Source organism: Pelodiscus sinensis, chromosome 5, assembly GCF_052426305.1.
Source record: "Pelodiscus sinensis isolate ZL-2025 chromosome 5, ASM5242630v1, whole genome shotgun sequence".
Lineage (NCBI taxonomy): Eukaryota > Metazoa > Chordata > Testudines > Trionychidae > Pelodiscus > Pelodiscus sinensis.
Genome location: NC_143056.1, coordinates 54060784 through 54083508, shown reverse-complemented (window position 1 = coordinate 54083508; position 22725 = coordinate 54060784). Strand labels below are relative to the sequence as shown.

General features: G+C 37.5%; 1 protein-coding gene across 7 annotated transcripts in view; it reads right to left on the bottom strand.

Moving 5' to 3' along the window:
• Positions 1-22725, bottom strand: part of NOVA1 (NOVA alternative splicing regulator 1) — a 228744-nt gene that overhangs the window by 18992 nt on the left and 187027 nt on the right. For 6 of the 7 annotated variants that reach the window (XM_075927000.2, XM_014573715.4, XM_006123262.4 and 3 more), the window contains one exon: positions 16335-16406. The exons of the other annotated variant lie outside the window; for it this stretch is intronic. In XM_075927000.2, coding sequence (XP_075783115.1) covers positions 16335-16406 — 72 coding nt within the window. The remainder of the gene's footprint in view (positions 1-16334; positions 16407-22725) is intronic. 7 annotated transcript variants of the gene reach the window in all.

The window sequence follows — 22725 nt, the reverse complement described above, 5'->3', positions numbered from 1 at the left end:
ATTTCATTTTAAAGAAGGATTAATTTCACTAATTCAGAACTAGTTTATGATTCTGATGCTACATCTATTAAGCTTCGGGTTCACAAGGTGGAAGTTAACTCTGAATTACAATTTTTATAGTAAAACACTAATTGTTTGCAAGATGGAGCTCAATCTGTGTATTATAAATTATTCATACCTTATGAACATTTTCAAACCTGCACACAATATAAAGTCATTGGTATCGGTATCATGTCATTCAGCCATACTAACTTTGGCATGCAATACTGACAGCCATGGATATTTTTTTCATAGTTTAAGCAGCACACTAGACCGTATTTCAAATAAATGCAATCTATTATAATAAAAATGACAAAATATTCCAGAAGAAAATGCCATATCCAGAAACAGGTAGTAAACTACTCATAATTTATTGATATGGTTTATCACCACCAAGGGCTCACAGACAAATTTATTTCATTACTATTCCTCTACTTTTCTTACTATTAAAAATCAGAGTGGTCAGAAGGAAAGATTATATGAACGTTTTGGAACAATCAATAGTAGAGCAAGACTATTTTATTTAATAATTGATACACTTTCACTGACATACAGATTGTACTATACTTCCACTATTACATTTGAGTTTGAATGGTAAGTATTGAATGGTATAAACCATGAATTGCAGTTATAGCTACAGTAGTAATAACATTTGCCATTTGTGATTAAAAACATATCTAATAGAGAGAACATATAAAACTAATGCATCAAGATATCACATATACATGCATTACATATCTTACGTATACAGAACCTCAGAATTATGAACACCTCAAGAATGGAGGCCTGTTCTTAACTCTGAACTGTTCGTAACTCTGAACAAAACTTTCCGGTTGTTCTTTCAAAAGTTTACAACTGAACACAGACTTTATACAGCTTTGAAACATTATTATGCAAAAGAAAAATGCTGCTTACTTTTTTCATTCACTTGTTTATGTTTAACATAATACCGTACTATATTTGCTCCCCCCACTTTTTTTTGTCTCTGCTGCTGCCTTATTGTGTACAGTTCCAAATAAGGTATGTGGTTGTTTGGTCAGTTTGTAACTCTGGTGTTTGTAATTCAGAGGTTGATACTGAATTATCTTCAAATCATTCCTGATTTCTAACATATTTAAATGCAGAATTACTTTGGAAGGTTATCTTATCCCCAAAATTAAAACTAAAAATTGACTTACAATTTGCATGTACCTGTAGTAAAGACAGCTATTAACATCATATACATAAATGCATGTTATCCAGCAATTGGAGGAGTAACATTATTTGTTCAATTGCTGTTGACAATATATTTGAGAAATGTCTGATATGAATTCTCGAATTATTGTAAAACAATAAAGGATTCATTTACAGCAGCATGACACTAAGCAGTTCAAATACAAATGAAAGATAATCACATAAAAACTGAGAAACTTCTTTAATCAAAAACTAATTATATACTATTTCTTTCTGTTCCCAATACAAGGAATTGTAACCTTGGTTCTGCAGCAGATATGTACATATTTTGCAAAGCTCATTCAGCTAGATATTCTTGCACATAACACGATCAATAATTCCTCAATGACCTGCTTATCTTCTGACATGGTTTTTTCTTCTGCATCATTTAATTGCAAATAAGCACTGGTCTGTAGAAGATCTGTAAGGAATTCTGCTCTGCTTCACTAGAGTCTTTCCCACGAAATTAATCACAGTTTAATTTCATCATTAATCTACTCCACAAAGCAATAACGCTTTAAAAGGACCTTAAATGGGAGACTGCATTTCAGCAGCTCACTGGTAGAGGGCATATGTTAATTTAATATCACAAATGATTACAATTAGAATTAAGAAAATGAAATGGCTTGAATTATTCTTATTACATTTATGCACTGGGTAAGTGAACAATAAATAACCATAAGAAAAATTGTAGGAGCATGAAAATACAACAACATATTACAGGGGTGGCCAAGCTTACTGACCCTCTGAATTTCCTGATAGAGCTTGGAGAAATGGCCCTGCTTCTGTTTAAAAGCCCGAGAGCCGGCAGGTGTCTCCCTCATGGGACTGAAGCCTTAAGACTCCACAGTGTGCTAGGCAGAAATCTCTACCCCACCACCTTGATGCAAGGGACAGGTCCCAAGTGCACCTCCCATTTGGTAAGTGAAGGTGGGGAAGGGGGCACAATTGAGGAATACAGCCTTCCAAAGTATATTGATTATTTTTACATCTATAACCTGCTCACCGTTAACAGGACCCAGTCCTAATCTGTATTCTACAATGCCATGAGAAGCACCATCAGCTGCACTGTCCTACTATCCAATGCTCTGAAGTACCCTTGTCATCCACTGCATATGTCTAGAACTACATGAAGAGTGGATAAAGACTTCTAGTTTTTTTTCCTAAACAAATTAATGGAAGAGACTAATAAAGACCCTTATGCAACAAGACTGGCCATTATTTTTTTTAAATGATATCTGTAAATATGACTACAATTTACACAGCAGAGACAGTAAACAAATATTGTTATTCAACTGCATTTATTTCTCTTTACATTGCCACAAAGCCAGTTTGCTTTCCATATCCCTACATTCCTGAAGTTAATCAAGTTTTATTTACATCACAATAAATTAACTGCAGTTCTAAAACAATGATAGTTTATGGAGAAAGCAACAATTAAATGTAACAAAACTTAGTACCAAGTATCAATTGCATACAATATTACATTATGGAAGCACTGAGCATGACTTCACTGGGGTGGAACTGTTCTAAAATGGTGAAGACATTATTCTTGTTCTTTAATTGTAGGTGGCATATCAGTGTGGAATTTCAGTGTTAGTTTTTATGTCTTTTGAATTATGTAGCTTTGGTTAGGTTTCTTAAAATAATTTATTTTTTATTTGCCATCATTTCAAATTGGCTAGAATTGTAACCCTGAAACAGAAGCATCTGTATATCATATGCATCTGAAACAACATGTTCCCCTCCCTCCCCCCATGGCTGTGTCTAGACTGGCCAGTTTTTCCGGAAAATCAGCCGCTTTTCTGGAAAAACTTGCCAGCTGTCTACACCGGCCACTTGAATTTCCGCAAAAGCAATGACTTCCTACTGTCTGAAATCAGTGCTTCTTGCGAAAATACTATGCTGCTCCCATTCGGGCAAAAGTCCCTTTTGCGCAAAACTTTTGCACAAAAGGGCCAGTGTAGACAGCTGAGATTTGTTTTTCGCAAAAAAGCCCCGATCGCAAAAATGACGATCGGGGCTTTTTTGCGGAAAAGCGCATCTAGATTGGCCACGGACGCTTTTCCGCAAAAAGCGTCCGTGCCAATCTAGACACTCTGTTCCGAAAATGCTTTTAACTGAAAACTTTTCTGTTTAAAGCATTTCCAGAAAATCATGCTAGTCTAGACGTAGCCTATGTGTTTTTGTGCTTTTTTTAAAGCAAGATTTTATTTTCTTCTCAACACAGTACAGTGATGATATAAGAGGCTGAAATGGCAGATTGATTTACAATATCATTAGTCTTGAAGTAGCACCTCAAGTTCCAAGCCCAATGGTGCTACGCACAGTAAAAAATATAATTAAAGCTCCTGTCCTGAAAAATTTACAATACCAGTTGATAACAAAGGTTTGTTGAGAAACTGTTTCTTTTAATTTATAATTATGACAAATTTGATGTGTAATAATTCATAGAAAAATAAATTCAAAACATTAAGATGTCAGTTTTCAGAGTCACCTTTCTGGCCATAAAAATAGCATGTTCTTAATAAAAGAGAAAATATGACTGGTTGTTGTTCTGTGCATTGATTCTCCACAAATACTCAGTACAACTGGAGCATTACTGTGACCAATTATCTGGAAGGTATGCAGAAGGAACCCTGGCACAATAGGAAAAGCATAAAACTTTCAATTTAGGAGAGAATACAAATGCGAGTAGGCTGTTACAGCAATATTGCACTTGGCCTCTGGGCATTTCTAAGGTCATTACTAAGTGGTGAAGGTTACAATATTCCTGCTGGACACTGATTCCTTGACTGGATCGTGACTGTTATTATCTACAGAAAATCTAATTTATTGTCAGAAAAAAATAACAACAAAAGCAACCACATGCACAAGAATAGGAAAAATAATACTTATCGCTTCTGAATAAAATGTGAGTCCACATTTTTTGGTTTCATAGCATAACACATATTAACAGGGACTGACTGGCTGGCTCAGAGACTATGACACCATGCTGTAGGAAAAGGGTTCATCACTACTATAGGCAGAAAACCATACACTCCAATGCAGGAGTCAACTCCCTTCCTCTTTCTTCTCCCCCAAACTCAGCAGAGACTTTCCTTTCACTTTCTTTTTAACCATCCATCCACCTTGACAAAATTCTAACAGCTAACACAGGGCAGAAAGCAGTTTGGGATGTAGCCTGCAGTGAATTGGTTCACTGTCTCTGGAAGCAGCCTGGGAGGCAGTGATTCCGCGAGTCACAATTGCCTGATTGTATCCTCATTGTTCTGGAGAAGGAGCAAATTGTGATGGGTCTATACCTGCTGCAGTCTTCGCTCCCTTATGCTCTGGCACAGTTGTGCTGCTGGGCATACTGGGAGATTGTAATCAGAGCTGTGCTCACTACCCAATCCCTGCCCACCTGTGAGAAAGAGAAGCCTTCTTCCCAGTCCACTGAGCCTGCTTTCCTTTGAGCACAAGAAGCTGCAGTATATTGCAGAAGTACAATGGGATAAGAGGATAGTTTTCTTAAGAACCTCTGCTCCCTTATGCTAGTACACAGGATGTGATCTGACCTGGCCTACATTAAAGATCCTTTTTGATTCAATCACATTCTAAATTTTCAGAGCTGCCTGGAGTTAGACCTCAGACCTCTAATTAAAGTCAACTGGAGTTGTTTAATTAAATCTTGTACAAATCTTGTACAAAAGTTAAGAGCAGACATTCATGCATCTAATACTACAACATCATAAAGACACCATTATCATCCTCTGCATTTGTCCTTTAGGCAATACCCTTGATATTTTTTGTTTCTCCAAGTAGTGTAAAGCTAGTATAATGGCTCTCTTCTTCACACCACCTTCTATCCCCTTCTAGTCCTGAGTACAGGGACCATCTTGGGGTGCATGACCAGGAAGAATGGCTATGGACCATGTGTGATTTAAGCCATGTATATCTGAGAACTGTTTACACTATGTTTTAAGCTTTTCTTCTCTAATCTAGGGGCAGGAATGCCTCTTGGATATCCTAGAACAGTGGTCTCCAACCTTTTGGGGCTGTCGGGCACCCGGGGGCGCAAGAATGGCTCGGGCCAGCCTTGGTCACTAGGCGGGCACCCATAAATGCCCCGGTGGGCACAATGGCGCCCATGAGCACCGCATTGGTGACCACTGTCCTAGAATATGGACACAGTTAAAATGTCTTTAAAGCCACCTTTTGCATCCCCTACATTGGGACTGTGTTGAGTCGAACATGGTCAAACCTCAGAATCAGGACTTAGGAGGTCAATGATAAATCCTGCTTATACACGAGAATCTCTCTGTGCAAAATTTCTTTGTACTAACTTGCGATGCAACTGAAGTAAAGGCAGTTGGAAGGAATATAAGAAAAAAATATGTGGCACCTTATGTTTTGTTATTCACTTTACACTGAAAAATAATTACCCATAAAATAGCTGGAACAAAACAAACGTAATAAGGATCTGAAAAAGATTACATGCCATTTGCACAGGATATTAGAAGATTTTACTGTAATTTGGAAAAGTGCAGCATGTGGGTTTTTTTCCCCACATTTTAGGCACATTTAAAATTCCCTAGCACATCAAAAGCTGGAATTAAGTGGAAAAGAAACATACAGTGTCTGAGAATACTCTTAAATTACATAAGCTGTGCAAGGTGTGCCACAGTAATTACATGTCAGACTAATTCCTCAGTGACTTGAAGACGAATATATCCATGTCATACTAACACAAAATCCATTTAGTACAAATATCATTTTCTCTTCATCTGCCCAGTGCCAAAAATTTAAAACATAGAGTAATTAGCCCCATGTTGATTACACTTGAAGCTAGATTCAGATCACATCTGCACTAGTGAGTGTACTAGCCATATATCTTCCGTAACACAGAAGTTCCTGTTCTTAAACTAATTTAAGTAAGAACAGAATCACACCCTTTATCTAGAAGTATAACCACATTAAAGTAAATCTTCATACACTATTATTATAACCATCAAATGCAGCATCTTTCCAAACTTTTGATTTATTCATTGTCTTTAACAAGATTTAATGGCATTTGTAAAGGATGACAAACTGATCTACTGGAGAAAACACAGAAGTCATTTAAGAAGATTTTACACGATATCTCTTATCTCAATCTCCAACACAAAGAAAATATATTCAAACTCTACTATATGGTATTTGTTTCTTGATAACGTCTCAAATTTTGCAATTTCTACCATTCCTATGATATTTCTTCATTGAAGAATTCTAATTCTCATTTTTAACAACCTCCCACCCCAACAAACTAGGTGGAAGTCAATGAAATTGAAACAACTAATAACACCCATTTTCATGGAGGCAACATTTAGGAAAGATGTTGCAAAATTGTCTGTTCAGATAGTAAGAAGATGCATCCTTGCACTCAAACAGCACTGACAAATGCTAATTTCAATGCAGTAAACCAAGGTAACCATTGAGATTTTGACACCTACCCTGGAGTTCTCCGACAGAATGAATGGCAGTTAAAAATAACTTAGCCCTTTCCAGATAATATATCAGAGGTGTTAATGATTACTTTAGGTCCAGAGTGTAAAATCAGCACTGCCTTCAGACAGAGAACTCCACCTTCTTATTAAAACAGAGAGGTCACATTATAGAGTCACGTGTTAATCTATAGAAGGTCTTGTCCAAACTACAGAGACATCCATATTGTTGTAACTATTTTAGGCATTCATATTCGCCAAGGTTAAACAACTGGTATAACCAATGTGTCAAACCAGTTTGTGCAGCTGAGCTTATCATGATAGTTAACCATGTTTGTGTCAGAGCAGTCACGGAATTTATGCAAATGCCAGGTGAAATCCACTTTTCATATTCTGCAGTAAACATACAAGAACAATATACTGTACCCTGAAGAGAAAACCTATGCCAGAAGATGACACTCTAATTGACAATATTTTTTCTCCATTCTTCCCTTCTCTTTCTCTGCTATTTATTTGGATCCTGGACCACTTAATTCCATTCATATGAGGAAGTGGGTTGTGCTCATGATACCATCTACATTTTTGGTTAGTCTGTAAGGTGCTACAGAACTATTTGCTATCTTTTAAGTTGCCTCACCAATTATTTCAGTTTCAGTTTGAAAACACAGGCAGAAGCCAGTGAATGTTTATGGAGCACTATACAGTGGTGTACAAAAAAGGCTTAACTAGAATAAGTGGAGGGAAGAATTATGATTTTAAGATCCCTTTAATGTATAACTTCTCCACTAGGACAGCAATGTTTTAACACAGGCGAAGGGAAAGGATCTGTCTAATGCTCCTTGTTACAGTGTCCTACAAATAGATGAAGGACAGTTTTGGAATTTGGGTGAATAAAAGAACTGAGAACATGAATTTGAATAACTGTTCAAATTTAAGTTTATGATATGTATCTTCAAAGTCTGGCTTAAGACTGGCTCATGTTAAGTGAAGCACCATTCAATTCTATGAGATTGTAGGTGTTGAATTCCTTCTTACGAGACAAACTACTTTCAACAATTGACGCACAATTATAGGACATTTTCCCAGAACAGCCATAAGCCTCAGGTCCTTTGGAACAGAATGCACCTTTTTTGTGCTCACTTTAATAGATATGTAAGGTTCTCAGATACCATAATAATGGTTATAAGAATACAGATAGATGGCCCAAAAGACAGATAGCTGCATTTTTCAGGCAGGTTATCGCGATATGCCTAGATACCAGAAATGGTGCAAAAATGATTTTTCAAAACAAATGTTTTACAAATTTAGGCATAGATGGGGGGGGGGGGGGGAGAAGCGTAAGATATGTGGGAGTTGTGAACAATTCCTGAGCTAACAATTTCTGATTTGGACAAATCCTCTTTAGACCCTAAGTATTCCACAAACCATTTACTACAACTCTTCATTATTCTTTATTCACAGTTCACACTATGTGATTAGTCATACAACACTGTTTCTGCTCCATGATTCAATGACAAACTTTCAATGGGAAAATAAGGAATGATGAATAGCAATTATAAATTTCTTGTATGAATTTGTTACACTTCCAGAGTTCACACATTTCCAGATATGCTAGTGGGTTGTCTGAGTGAGTAGCATGGGGTCTGAATAAAAACAAAATTAATTAATCTATCCACAAATAGATTTTCCGTTTTTTCATTATTTAACCTGCCGTCCTTGATCCTCTGGTGATAGGCACATTAGAAATACAATAGATTAGATGCCCATTAAGGGTAGTCCCTCTCAGACAGTATATCACTGTTGTGAGCATGACCTAGGTTTCCTTGATTTTATTAGTGTCATCAGGGACTAAATGCGCTTTCCCACAGCTGTTCTGTACTTCTTCACTACTAGATTGATATGGTGAGAAGGGGTCAATATCTGTCTAATTGCTCTCTGTACTTTCCACAGGGAGATTATGTGGGCACATTTTTGATCAAATAAAGTATTATAATAATAGCTTTGCACTTCAATTGAACCCTCTACCAAAATATTTTAGAGACAGATAGTTAACTATTAACTTCTCTCTTAAAAATGGGGAACCGAGGAACAGGGATATCAAATGACTTACGCATAGTCAGACAGAAAGTTTGTGACAAACTTGGGAACAGAATTCAGTTTTTCACTACCACTGTCATAATGGTAATTGAAGACTAATCAATGATATCTCCCCTTTTTGCCCTTCCTTTCTTAGACAAGACAGATATATAGGGTGTCTGAGACATTCACTGATAAGAGTTAAGGAAGTACTTCAGAGATTACCTGAAATATTCCCTTACATACAATTTCAGTAAGTTAATAAGAGCACTATTCCTGAAAATCATTCTATAGCAGCGGTGGGAAATAACCAGCCAACAGGCCACATGCAGTTTGCCAGGGTTAGCCCCTGGTGGTCTGTTGCCTCTGTATTTACCTGTGCCTCTACAGTTACGGACACTTGCAGCTTTTTGCTGCAGATTACTGTTCTGTGCCGCTTCCTGCAGCTCCCATTGGCCAGGAACAGCGATCTACGGCCAATGGGAGCTGCAAGCAGCCATATCTGCGGAGGCACAGGTAAATATACAGGCAGCAGCCCACCAGGGGCTAACCCTGGCGAACAGCTTCCATCTTATTGCCTACCCCTGCTCTCCAGGTAGCTACAACACCACTGGGTTACACAGAAAAAAGACTGACACATTTTTTTTATGCCAAAAGTTTTTCTGACAATAATTATATCCAACACTTAAGAGTTAACTGAAATTAACTATCCTGACCTCCTAAACAACTTTGGATTATGTAAACTTACAGTTTTTACAACCAGTATACAAAATAGGAAACCTGGAAAGAGGCTAAGTGACTAGCACAATGCAAAATACATAGCTGGTATACAAGATATACAAAAAATTAAGAACATGCCTTACTTTGGAAATTATGAAAACTGAGTTCCTTTCCATGTATTACAATGGTTACAATTATATGTGCAGAATCAACGTATCTGGCTATGCTGACTTCCTCCTCAGACCTAATGATACCTGCAATCCCAAGGCATCAGTGATCTTCCTGAAAACTCTATGTAGAAGCTCTTTACACCAATATTCCACATGAGAATGGACTACAAGCTGTCAGGAACACTATTCCCAATGATGCCACAGCGTACCTGGTGGATTAGCGCTGTGACTTTGTCTTAACCCACAATTATTACCGATAGACCTCTAGCTTGCATCCAGGACACATCACACAATCCATTGTCTATAGCCAAGTTGTAAAATACAACTGGATTTGCACCAATCCCACAGACAGAGACAAACACCTACAAGTCCTTTATCAGACATTCTTAAAAATTAAATACCCATCTGGGGAAGTCAGGAAACAGATTGACAGAGCTAGATAAGTACCCAGAAGTCAACTAATTCAGGATAGGACCAATAAGAAAAATAACAGAACACTTCTGGTCAACACTATAACCCATTAAGCTTTATATGTAAGGCTTAAAATCCTTCAGTGCATCATTAACAATCTACACCCTATTCTGGAAAACAATCCCTCACTCTCACAGGCCTTGGGAGACAGGCCAATCCTCACCTACAATCAGCCTTCCCAATGTGAAGCAAATCCTTTCCAAAAGCCACATGTTATACCTGAAATACGCTCACTCAGGAACTTACCACTGCAATAAACCCCATTGGCAACCCTGTCCACATATCTATACAAGCAACACCATCACAGAACCTAATCACATAAGCCACAACATCAGGGGCTAATACAACTGCACAGCCAACTGCAGTGTGATCTAAGCCATCAAGTGCCTGTAATGCCCCTCTGCCACGTATATTGGCTAAACAGAACAGCCCCTATGACAAAGGATAAATGGAAACAAATCAGACATTTATATATTTTTGTTAGGGTCCAAGGTGCCACAGGAGCACTCAGTGTTTATATAAGAAAGTAGTTTGTGGTAATACATGCCACGAGCAAAGCTGATTCTGGATACAAGCTAATTTCAATTCACACGTGCCAGTTTGTTTTTGTGGATGCTAAAACTGATTCCTACCCTTGAGGTCATCCCTATGCCACATTAAGTCTTACCAGTGTCTCTTGCAGCACAATCTCTCTTTGCCCACAACTCTGGACCCAAATAGTTACCCACTTCCTAAAGGTTAGAATTTAGTTTCCCTCATGCAATACCACATGATTAATCACTGAAGTCTTTTGTTGAACTTAAACTCCCCCAAAAATGTATATATAAGGCATTTTAGGTCTCATCTCTGAGTAGATTAGGTTGGGTCTGAGAGAGCAGGATTAAGATGCATAATTTTTTAGTATACAGGCAGTCCCCGGGTTAGGTACAAGATAGGGACTGTAGGTTTGTTCTTAAGTTGAATTTGTATGTAAGTCGGAACTGGTACATATTGTAGGGGAAATTCTAGCCAAACATTTCTCCAGAGCTCAGTTTTATTCTCCCACACCTCACTTCTCTCAGTCCTTTATTCTTAAGCTGAGGTGTCTGCTGAGAAAAGCCGCTCCGTGTCTCCCTGGTCTGCCGGGGGCGGGGGGGGGGGGGGGCGCTAGCTTCCCGTCTCCCTGGTCTTCTGGGGGGAAGCAGCCAGTGCGGGGTTGCCTCACCCCGTTTGTAAGTAGGGATCCGATGTAAGTCGGATCCATGTAACCCGGGGACTGCCTGTATTTATCTCAGAGACCAGGTGCTCCAAGCAGGATCAGGGCTCTATTATGCTAGGCACTGTATAAACATGTAGGCTGTGTCTACACTGGCTGCCTATTACGGAATAGGCATGCAAATGTAGCACTTTGGAAGAGGCAAATCCACCTCTTTAAATATCCCCCACGGCATTTGCATTTTCATGGCCGCCGCTTTTTTCCGGCTTGGATATAAGCCGGAGAAAAGTGTCCAGACTGGCACGATCCTCCGGAATAAAGCCCTATTCCGGAGGATTTCTTATTCTTGCAAGTAGGAATAAGAGATCCTCCGGAATAAGGCTTTATTCCGGAGGATCGCGCCAGTCTGGACGCTTTTCTCCGGCTTATCTCCAAGCCAGAAAAAAGCGGCGGCCATGAAAATGCAAATGCCGCGGGGGATATTTAAAGAGGTGGATTTGCCTCTTCCAAAGTGCTACATTTGCATGCCTATTCTGTAATAGGGGCCAATGTAGACGTAGCCCTAGAGTTAGTCAATGGCCCTGAAGAGTCTTAGGCCCTGTGAAACAAATGGGTATATCTTTGTACCCACTGTGTACCCCACTGACTTATATCATTCTATCTATCCCCATATGAAACTATTTTAATTTTAACCAAACTGAAGTTAAATAGATTATCTGATTATACAAGTATAAATTGCCAGTGATAAAATCAGTGCACTATTAAAAAATATAACTGGATACAAAGACCAGGACGTCCACTTATTATATTGTAACTTTTATAGTAAGGGCCAAATCATGACTCAGTCTATGCACCCATGCTAGGTCATGAGAATGGGTAAGACTGTACCCGCTCAATACATGTGTGATATTCCTGAACCTTTAGTCTGGATCTATAGGGGTAATCATGTGTTGCATGGCCATGGATTCCCTAGAGCATGCAGGATGAGAGAAGTGGAGAATGGACAGGCTCTTCTGGTCAACATGGGTTAATGATACTACACCCTGGTCATTGAATTGTGACAACAGCAGATTGCTGCCCAGGTGGAGCAAAAGAGGGACTAGGGAAGTAATTGTACATTTCTGATGCATAAAGCCTTCCTACAGAGCAGTGTACATGCATAAAACATTTTTTTATTAAAATAAATGAGGTATTTGTAAAATATGTCAAGATAAATTGGAAATAATCCTGTAAACAAAGCAAAACATATCATAAAACATGTTTGAAAAATACTTTTGTTACATTGCTGGTATTTAATAATGTTAACACATCTATTAAAATGGTACCTTTTTACAAGTCTTGAGTGTGGAAAACCCCACAAATCAATCCTTTGAAAATATTTACGCCATTATTCAGCACCTTGAAAAATATCACCCACCTGAAGAATTCTACCGAGAAGTAAAATTGATTTCTTTCTTTTGATAAATAAAACTAAAATAATTCTCCTTCAATTTCAGGACCATTTATTATAGCAGTACAATTTTATGGCTGTCCTTCAGTATCTCTTAAAATTTCCACTTGAAATATGGCTGACAAAAATCAAATCGGGATAAAATTTAAATTCTCAACCTAAAAATAATATAAATAAAAATAGGAAAATCGGGTAGTGCCTTTTAACATCACAGACGTTCAAAAGAGGAAAGTTTCAAATGCTTTTAGACTGCTTCTAATTCTAACATCCTTGGCTTTTTATTTTTCCAGCTGAAATTCTGCAGTCCATTAGATTTTAATGTAGATAAATGCTTATAAGCACTGTGGTAGGAAAATATAAACAATACATTTTAACAATAGCAATTGTAAATGTATAGCTTCTTTAAAAAAATCTCTAATTTTTTTAGGTTTCTGCTGAATTCATGTCAATTCAGTTAATACCATACAATATCAGGCCTGAAGGATTTGCCACGTTCCACCGTGCAAAAGCCATTTTAAAGAATCTTTCCTTACCGCCTACGGACGGGTAGTCATTACTATAAGCTAAAGTTTAAAAAAAAAAAAAAGAAAGAAAGCATTCATAAATAGTGAGCTTACATAAAAGAATTTCAACTCATTAAAAGCTAATCACATCAAAAATTGAAATTCACAAAAAATATTCAAAGTGGAATTAAATTTGTTGCGAAGGTTCTACTTGTGTCTGCTGGCAAAAATCCGGTTCCTGGCTTCTCCTGACTGAAAGCGTGCTTGGAGTATAGGGTGCACAAGTATAAACTGTCCACAACACAGGTTCTGCCAGGCATCATGAGTTTGCTGGCAGTGCCCACACAGTGAGCAGGGAAATGGCATCCAGATGAGCTCATCTACTGCATACCCCTGGATAGTCTCCCTCAGTCTGACACTTAAGGAGCCCTCTGCCCAAGTTTAAAGTTGCTCTCTCCTGATGTAGGCAGAACCTACGCCTATTTTCCCCAGGATGAATCCTTGCTTAAGGCACCCTCTTGATCTTGAGTACAATGTTTGATAGTGTGTTATTTCAGAACTCTCGGAAAGTAGGTGATCATAATTCTCATCTCAGCTGCAATACAAGCACAGCAGCATGTATTGTGAATGCAGTTTCAACCCTGACTCTGAATTTCCTGACTTTTGTCCAGTTAAAACAGCTCTTAAATGTTATCTTCACATGTTTTGTAAGAATATACATATCTGTACCTGAAGTCAACACAACTACAGCAGTGTATCAAAACAACCATTTGTTTTGTTCTTCAGTCCTTGTCTATTGGTTACTTACACAACTACTGACAGGTTTGAGATTATCACTCTGGAACCTATTTTCATGCGACAGCCGCAGTGCAGATACTCGTCGATATACTGGTGCTGAATGTTAATCACTGCTACAGACTAGAAACAATTGCCAGCTACGTCACTTATCACCAGAATGAACAGCAAAGCTTTGACTTAATTGCCTTATCATGTGCCAGATGCCTTCTGCAGAAATGGACAGTACTAAGAAGTACTGTGGGGGATAAAATAATTATAAACTAATCAGAACATTAAAAAATAAGGATAAATACAGCTCCAAGTTCTGGTTCTCATATCTTTCTTCATTTATGCCCTTTTAAATACTGTCCAAAAGAGATTCTGATTATTTGTATAAGAACTAAATAGGAAAACAGGTTATGAGTAAAACATATTTAACAATGTAATGTGAAGTGTGGCTAAGACAAAGCGCACAGTTATTTGTCCTCCAGTTTGAATATTCAACAAAACACTTGATTTTACTAAAAAAACTCTTCCACACAGAGACCAACTTTTCTAGAAGCTCAGTAAAACATTTTTAATAAGTAAATACAATTTATTTTTATATACTGATACTCTAAGCTAAATCTTGGATAGTTCAAACTCCAAGACACATCCAAAGCAAGTAAAACTCTGATGCTATGCAATCAAAATGCACAAAATAATGTTTCCTATTAAATAAATACCTCACTTTTGTCTAGAAAACAATGAATGCTTGTCAAGGAAGGAAGGAAGGAAAGGAGAACATTACAATAGCTTAATAATTAGTTGTTTGCACAGTGGTTTCAATACCCTTTAATTAAAGTATATGCAAGTCTAATATTCAGATTCAGAAAGAAGAACACTGAATACAGTGTTCATAAGGCAGTCTTACTAGTGCTTTGCTAACCTTTTTTTTTTAATTTTAAAGTGACGACAAAGTCAAATAATCACTGCTGGAGAGGCAGGAGGATATATACAGAAATTTCAAATCAACCTGTGGGATAGTACCACACAGTTCTCTCAACAAAGATTCCTCCCTTCTATCTATAAAATTTCTCCTGAAAATAAATTTCATCACTTTTTGGGCCAGATGTCACTTTCAACAGATTCTCTTATAATAATCAAAATATTATGTATTCTTTTAATGAAGTGATGTACACTGAGCCTGGTTATTTACACAGTACATAACATCTAAAGTAGTTTTCACAAGTTATCCAACTGCCAATAATTCATAGGTATGTTAATGATCTGTTGGGGACAGGGGGCAAAACAGCTTGCTGTCCAGAAACCCCTTCTTGAGATATGAATACATTTATACAAGTTCTCAAGAGAAGCTGATGTAAATAACCATAGGTTAAAATTAGTACACTGAATGAAAGTAGTATTAAAATATATACAGGGTACTTTTAGCCTTAACTGTTTCCAGGTGTACCTCAAAATCAGCCACTGAGTAACTGCTGTGTCTGAATTTGGATTGTATGAAGGTCAGTAAGTAACATGGAACTTTACATAAAAGAATAAAGCAACGATATATAAAATTTAATGATTGTGTGGATAATGCACAGGTTGACTAGTTCAAAGAAGAATAAAACAGACTCATAACAAAAAAATTACAATATCTGCATTTTAAAAAATAAGAACCAAAATAAAAGAAATCAAATCTCAAATTAACATGTAATCAAAATGTTTTAAAATACTTACTTGTACTTTATTTTTAATCATCTATTTAAATACTAATACCTTCTCATATAATTCATGATTTATAAACCAAATTAAATATATGTCATTTCTAATATCACATTCATCTATTTAAATATTGTTTTAGGGATAGTTCCATTCTTTTTACAAACAAGGGATCTAGAGACTATAAATGTGTGTGCATATATACATACACATAATAAATAGACAAGCTCAACTACTGCACTCACTGATACACAAATACATACCCTGCAGGTACACGTTAACATAGTAAGATTAAAAATATTAAAATTCCTATTTTAGAGTCTATTTTACTGTCAGAGGTTTAAACATTAAAAAGTATATTTAGAGAATGATTTTTCTATTTATTTTCCAAGTTCTGAAAAGTGTTCTTTATGCAACAGTGTTAGATATCTATGATTATGGGTGTATATATGTGAATGAAAGAATAAATCCTTAACCCACCATATCTTTTTCTCCAGTTTGCAAGCTGTCACCCGTGAAAAGTATGGTGTAGATGATAGGATGATACTGTACCTGATTGGCTCTGGAGGTGGTCATGGGATCAGATGGAGAGGACTTGGTGGTAGTTGGGGAAGATGGCAATGTCTGGGAACAAAGCAGTTCAGGAGCAAATCAACCTTTACAAGCCTTAGACTGAACAGTTAAAAATAAACAAACAAAAGTAATGTAACTAGAAAAATAAAATTAAAATAAAGCCTAAGACTAAAATCTCTCTCCTACTCATTGGAACTTAATGGAATTTAAGGTCAATTGAATAAATAAGTAATGCATGTAAATTGCATGCATATGTGTGTAAAAACAAATTCATGACTTGAAATCAAGATGGTGAACTCACATAAATACTAAAAGATATGCTGACCACATGAATATTTTCTTTTCCCGCTCCTCTTCTTGGGGAAAATAAAGGCTAAAATAAATACAAATTCCAGCAAGTTCAATGAGCATACTAAAAACAGTAAACTTTCAATCAGCAAACAAGGCTAGTGCGTGGAAGAAGTGGTTAAGCTTACTTTGAACATTAAATTATTCATCCAATCTGTTGCCTGATTATAGCCAACAAATTGATCTCTTAAGCATTTTGATCCATACCTTTAAACAATTAAAATTGCAGATACTGAATGATTTTTTTTACCAAAAAAACCCTTCTAAAATATTCACTGATTTTTATCATCAAGATCCATGTGTGAAAAATGTAAACATCAATTTTATGATGAATGAATATGCAACTAATGACATAGCAACAAATTACTACAATATATTTATCATTAGTATTCAAAAATCATGAATTTAATAAGGGCAAAGGTTAATAGCGCAGCAGCAGTCTGTGCTCAAAATTAACACAAAAAAGAATTGGGAATCACATTTATTGATATGTTTTTTTCCAAAACAGTATACATGGTACTTAATATTAATGCATGAACACATCTGTTAAGAAAAGCATTGCTCTATTTAAAATGTACATATACATAAGTCTCAAACACATCAGTTCCTTGTAGGGTAAAAAGAAGTGAGGTAAGAGTGTCATATTTCAGTTTTCAAGGCAAAATCAGACTTTCTTGAACATTTTACAATGTTTAGATATCTTAGAAATCAGAAAGTACACCAATATTATCATGAAAAATGAGGAGTTAAGTACTGTAGAATAAGTTTCCTAATGGGGTTGCCAACCCTCCAGGATTTTTCTGGAGGTTCCAGGAATAAAAGATTAACTTTTAATTAAAGATTATGTCATGTGATGAAACCTCCAGGAATACATCCAACTAAAATTGGCAACCCTAGTGCCTAATATTGTCATAGAATTAAGAACCAGAACTACAGTACTTAGAAAAATAAAGCACAATTTTTAAACTTTCAGAGTTTTGGTATTTGCATTCATCTGCAGTCCTAGTAGGTATAACTTACGTTAGCACTAGCAAAACCCATAATGCATGAAAGCAAGTTGGGATTAGGTGTATGCAGAAAGTTATATAAAAAGGCAGGATACTAGCTTGCAGATATGCATCAGGCATTTTATGCCTACAGTGTTAAATATTTGGGCCTACAAGCAGAGCAATGCAGAGCTCTTTATTTTACATTTTCAAAATAAGCTTATAAGTAAAGTCACGAGAAGTAGTAGAAATTTTAATAAATAAAAAGAGACCCTATTTCATATTTTCAACTCACTATAAACAAAAATAATTTATTCTAAACCTCAGCTAGGACTTTATCAAAAGCCTTCTAACACAGCACACACTGGTATGTGCTCTCTCTCAAAAACAATAGGGCTCTACTAAATTTTGCAAACCTGGAAAAATCCAGAGATATTGGAAAGAAAAATAAGTCAGTTATTAAAGATTTCCCCTCATCTTTATCTACAATATATGGCTTTGTTTGTCATATATCTTTGTTTGGGATAGAATGATTTAAAAAGGAATTGTAGATTTTACCACAGCTAACTGATAAGTTACGCAAATGGTTCAAGTCTTAGGAGATTCCATAAGTATAACTTAGGGGAAAAAAATCACCCAAAGTAAATCATAATGCACTGATTTTCATCAAGCGAGTTAAAAATCCACATTACCACTATGAAACAGGATGGGAAGTAAAAGTGCTGTAAATCATCATGCCAACAGTGTCCTGGGCTCTAATTGAATATTAAAGTTTTCATCATAAAAAGTATTTTAAAGAACAAAAAACAGTCTAGAGACCCTTCAGAATCGAAGATGAGGGTTAGCGTTTTTGACTATCGGCCGCTATTGTGATATTTCTGGCATCAGATGGTTTATTCATCAACATTAAATTGTGGTGGGGGGGTGGGGGGGTTGGTATTGTAATCAGAAAAAAATGAGGATTTGAAATAGCTGCCCAACATACATGGAGAGAATTCAGCAAATACAGCTACCGTATTTATGTGGACACAGAAACAATTTAATACTGGGAAATGCCCTGTCAACCAATAGTATATGTTACACAAAACAGCTGGAATGTACACAGCTCTGATTTAATAACAACAATCACCTTCCTGAAAGCAGAAAAAAATACGGCAGTGAAGAAAAATAAATTCTTACATTTTATATATTCAAACCTACCAAACCTACCACAACACTCTCCATAATAACAGTACTCCACTCTTTTATTTTCTCAAAAATGTGTGAAGATACAATAAAGAGATGTAAGAAAAGTTAAATACAAAACAATTATGTTCATAAACAAACATTGAATATAGGCATAAACATTTTTTTCATAAAAACTAACACAGACCATTGACAAAATATTCAAATTATGTATAGCCAATTGCTTTTAAAATTAAAGTGCTTTGTGTAGACACAGGGGCTGTGTCTGTGGTTGTTGTCATAAACACTATTTTCTTTTTCATCTCACAGTACAGTAAATAAGGCAAGAAACTGATGCAGGTCTTCACAGAAATAGGATTTCTTAACTTATACAGCCTCTCTTTTTGTCAAATACTTTTCAATTAAAATTGAGCCTGTACAATTAAGATCCATGGGAACAGGACTAGATTCTAAATTTGTACACTATGCATATTTTGTAGTCATCTTTCCCTGCTCAACCATCTTTAACTCCAGTTGTTTTTCACATATTGCTCAAGTTCATCATGGAGAAGAGGTTACTTATGTACCGGATAGCACAGTTTTAAAAAGTTTTCATAGATGTGCATAATATATAACTAGCTAGCATTTTTAGACATACGAACAAAACCTTCTACACCAGTACCAAAATAAGCCATAATGATTCTCTTTATATAACATAAATGTTACTATATATATTTATGTGAACTATTTCCCAATGAATACAACTGTGAATAAGAATTTTCAGAAAGAGGCAAGTTGGTAGATTTTGGTTTTTGGTTACTTTACAAATTATTCAAAATAATATTTTCCAAAATAACTATTTGAAAATAGTGTGTCTACACTACAGGGAAGCCTTGAAATTAGTCTGAGGCAGGCTCCCTTAATGTAGATGTGTTACCTCAACGTAGAGCCCCAGGAAGCACTGGAGAGTACTTACATTGAATGACTCCACACTACCACTGTTTCGAAATAAGCATTATTCCTCATGGAAAGCAGGAATTATTATTTCAAAATAACCAGCCCTTTATTTCAAAATAACGGGCTTCATACTATGGACACTCATCTTGCTATTTCGAAATAAGGGAGCATAGACCAGGGTTAAGTGAGGTTGTTGTATTAGGCAAGCACTTGAATTTAGAACTATTAGGCTTATGGTAATAAGAACTATAAAGTGATTAGAAATTATAAGATCATTTTATGTTAAGGAGTCTCAATTTAAGACCGAAACATTCATATTATTACCAAAGCTCTCCAGTAATTATAGGCTGCCCTGCAATAAATCTATAGTAAAAAGCTAGTCAGAAAGTCTACTCTACCCCATTTTTAAGAGGTTATGAAATTTTGAAGAAAATTAAAACTTCATGAGCAATGTCCAACTCACAGTGATTTTCTTTGTCTGTGTTCCCAAATGTGAAGCCTTTCTCAAACTTTATAGAGAAGGAAGGGGAGGAAATGTTTACAGAAAAGAAATGTTTTCTGTTTCTAGAACAGAGTGATTCTAAAAGTTTTACTGTCCTAAGGCCTGACTCTGCCTGGAAGACACAGGACATGCAGCATTTAGGGAAAATAAAAGAAGAATTTACATCTTTAGATGGGTCACACAGAATTGCACTTTGTTCTGCGACTTCTTTCTCTCCCTGTTCCTCAGAGTGCATTACATTCTGTAGTTGGTAAGGAGAAGATAGAGTGGCAACACACCTATACTTAACACACTGAACACTCCCTTGGTATTTTGGAAAGCCTTCTGAGACTTCTTCCTGAGGTGGAAAGTCTCCATAGTTCACTTAATGCTGAGACATGCCTAACTGGCACACTCTTGTCCTAAGCAATAGCCATTATATATTTTAGAGAGTTTGTGCATCTGACTCTGTGTGTCCATTCATCAGGCTGTGAATCAGTTGTTCAAGAACTACTATCAGGTGGGTGCATAACTGGCTGAATAACCATTCCCAGAGAGCAGCTATTAACGGTTCACAATCCTGCTGGAAAGGAGTAACAAGTGTGGTTCCTCAGGGGTCTGTTTTGGGACCGGTTCTGTTCAATATCTTCATCAGCGATTTAGATATCGGCATACAGAGTACGCTTATAAAGTTTGCAGATGATACCAAGCTTGGAGGGGTTGCAAATGCTTTGGATGATAGGATCATAATTCAAAATGATCGGGACAAATTGGAGAAATGATCTGAGGTAAACAGGATGAAGTTTAATAAAGACAAATGCAAAGTGCTCCACTTAGGAAGGAACAGTCAGTTTCACACTTACAGAATGGGAAGCGACTGTCTAGGAAGGAGTATGGCAGAAAGGAATCTAGGGGTTATAGTGGACCACAAGCTAAATATGAGTCAACAGTGTGATGCTGTTGCAAAAAAAAAAAAAAAAAAAGCCAACATGATTCTAGGGTGCATTAACAGCTGTGTTGTGAGCAAGACATAAGAAGTCATTCTTCCGCTCTACTCTGCGCTGATTAGGCCTCAGTGGGAGTATTGTGTCCAGTTCTGGGTGCCACATTTCAAGAAAGATGTGGAGAAATTGGAGAAGGTCCAGAGAAGAACAACAAGAATGGTTAAAGGTCTAGAGCAGCGTTTCCCAAACTATGGGCCTCAGCCCGGTACTGGGCCGTAGAAAAAAAATATCGGGCCTCAGCATGGCTGCCGGGAGGGGAGCGGAGTGGGGCAGGCTGGGAGGAGGTGTGTGGGGGGGGGAAACCGGTCACCGGGAAGCAGAGCTGGGAGCAGCAGGGCCGTCCGGAAGAGATCTAGTGGGGGAAGGAGTGGGCGGGCGGCGGAAGCAGGGTTGGCAGTAGTGGGGCTGTCCAGCGGAGATTGGGGACGGCTGGACACCTGGCGGAAGCAGGGTTGGGGGTAGTGGGGCTGTCTGGCGGAGATTAGGGGCGGCCAGTCAGTCGGCGGAAACAGGGTTGGGGGCAGTGGGGCTGTCTGGCAGAGATCGGGGTGGGTGGACGGCGGAAGCAGGGCTGAACTGGGGGCTGGGAGGCTGGCCGGGGGAGATCAGGAGGAGAAGCGGGGCGGTAGGGGGAGAGCGAATTGACCGGCTGGAAGTGGGACTGACCCGGGCACATGCAGACCCTGGCACATGAGTGAGTCTGGCCCCGGAGATTTCATTTTTTCCCGCTCCCAATACCGTCCCTCGAGTAGTTGTGAACTGCCTGGCTGGTAGACACACTCACGCAGCATGAGCACATCTACCAGCCAGGCAGTTCGCAGCTACAGACTGATATGCCTAATAATAATAAAACTTACCTAATTAGAAAATACCTGACATTTTATATGTCTGGTATTTTCTCAATTTGTTTCCCAGAAAGAACCCTCAAATACCGGACTGTCCAGTACAAAACTGGACACCTGGCAACCCTACCCCTCCTTGCACCCTCCCTCCTTCCCAGATATCCTACCCCCAATCTGCTCCTGTTCCCACCTCCTGTGACGCCGGGTCCCCGAAGCCTTGGCCCAGGCTGGGCAGAGGATGCAGCTGGGTGAAACACTGAAAATTTATTCATTTTTAATTCTTTTTTTATATGTGTTTATATTTTTGGGCTGCAAAAAACAGTACTGAAAAAAAAAGGGTTCCAACTAAAGTAAAAAGTTTGGGAAACCCTGGTCAAGCCAGCTTTCTATCCATTTTACAGTCCATTTATCCAGTCCATATTCCCTTAACTTGCTGGCAAGAATATTGTGGGTGACTATATAAAAAGCTTTGCTAAAGCTGGCACTGGGGGCATTGGGAGGACCAGAAAACAACTTATTTGAATATTCATAATTGGCTTCATGAATATGCAAATATGAAAATGAATTTCACCGGTCCCCCAAAAGCTT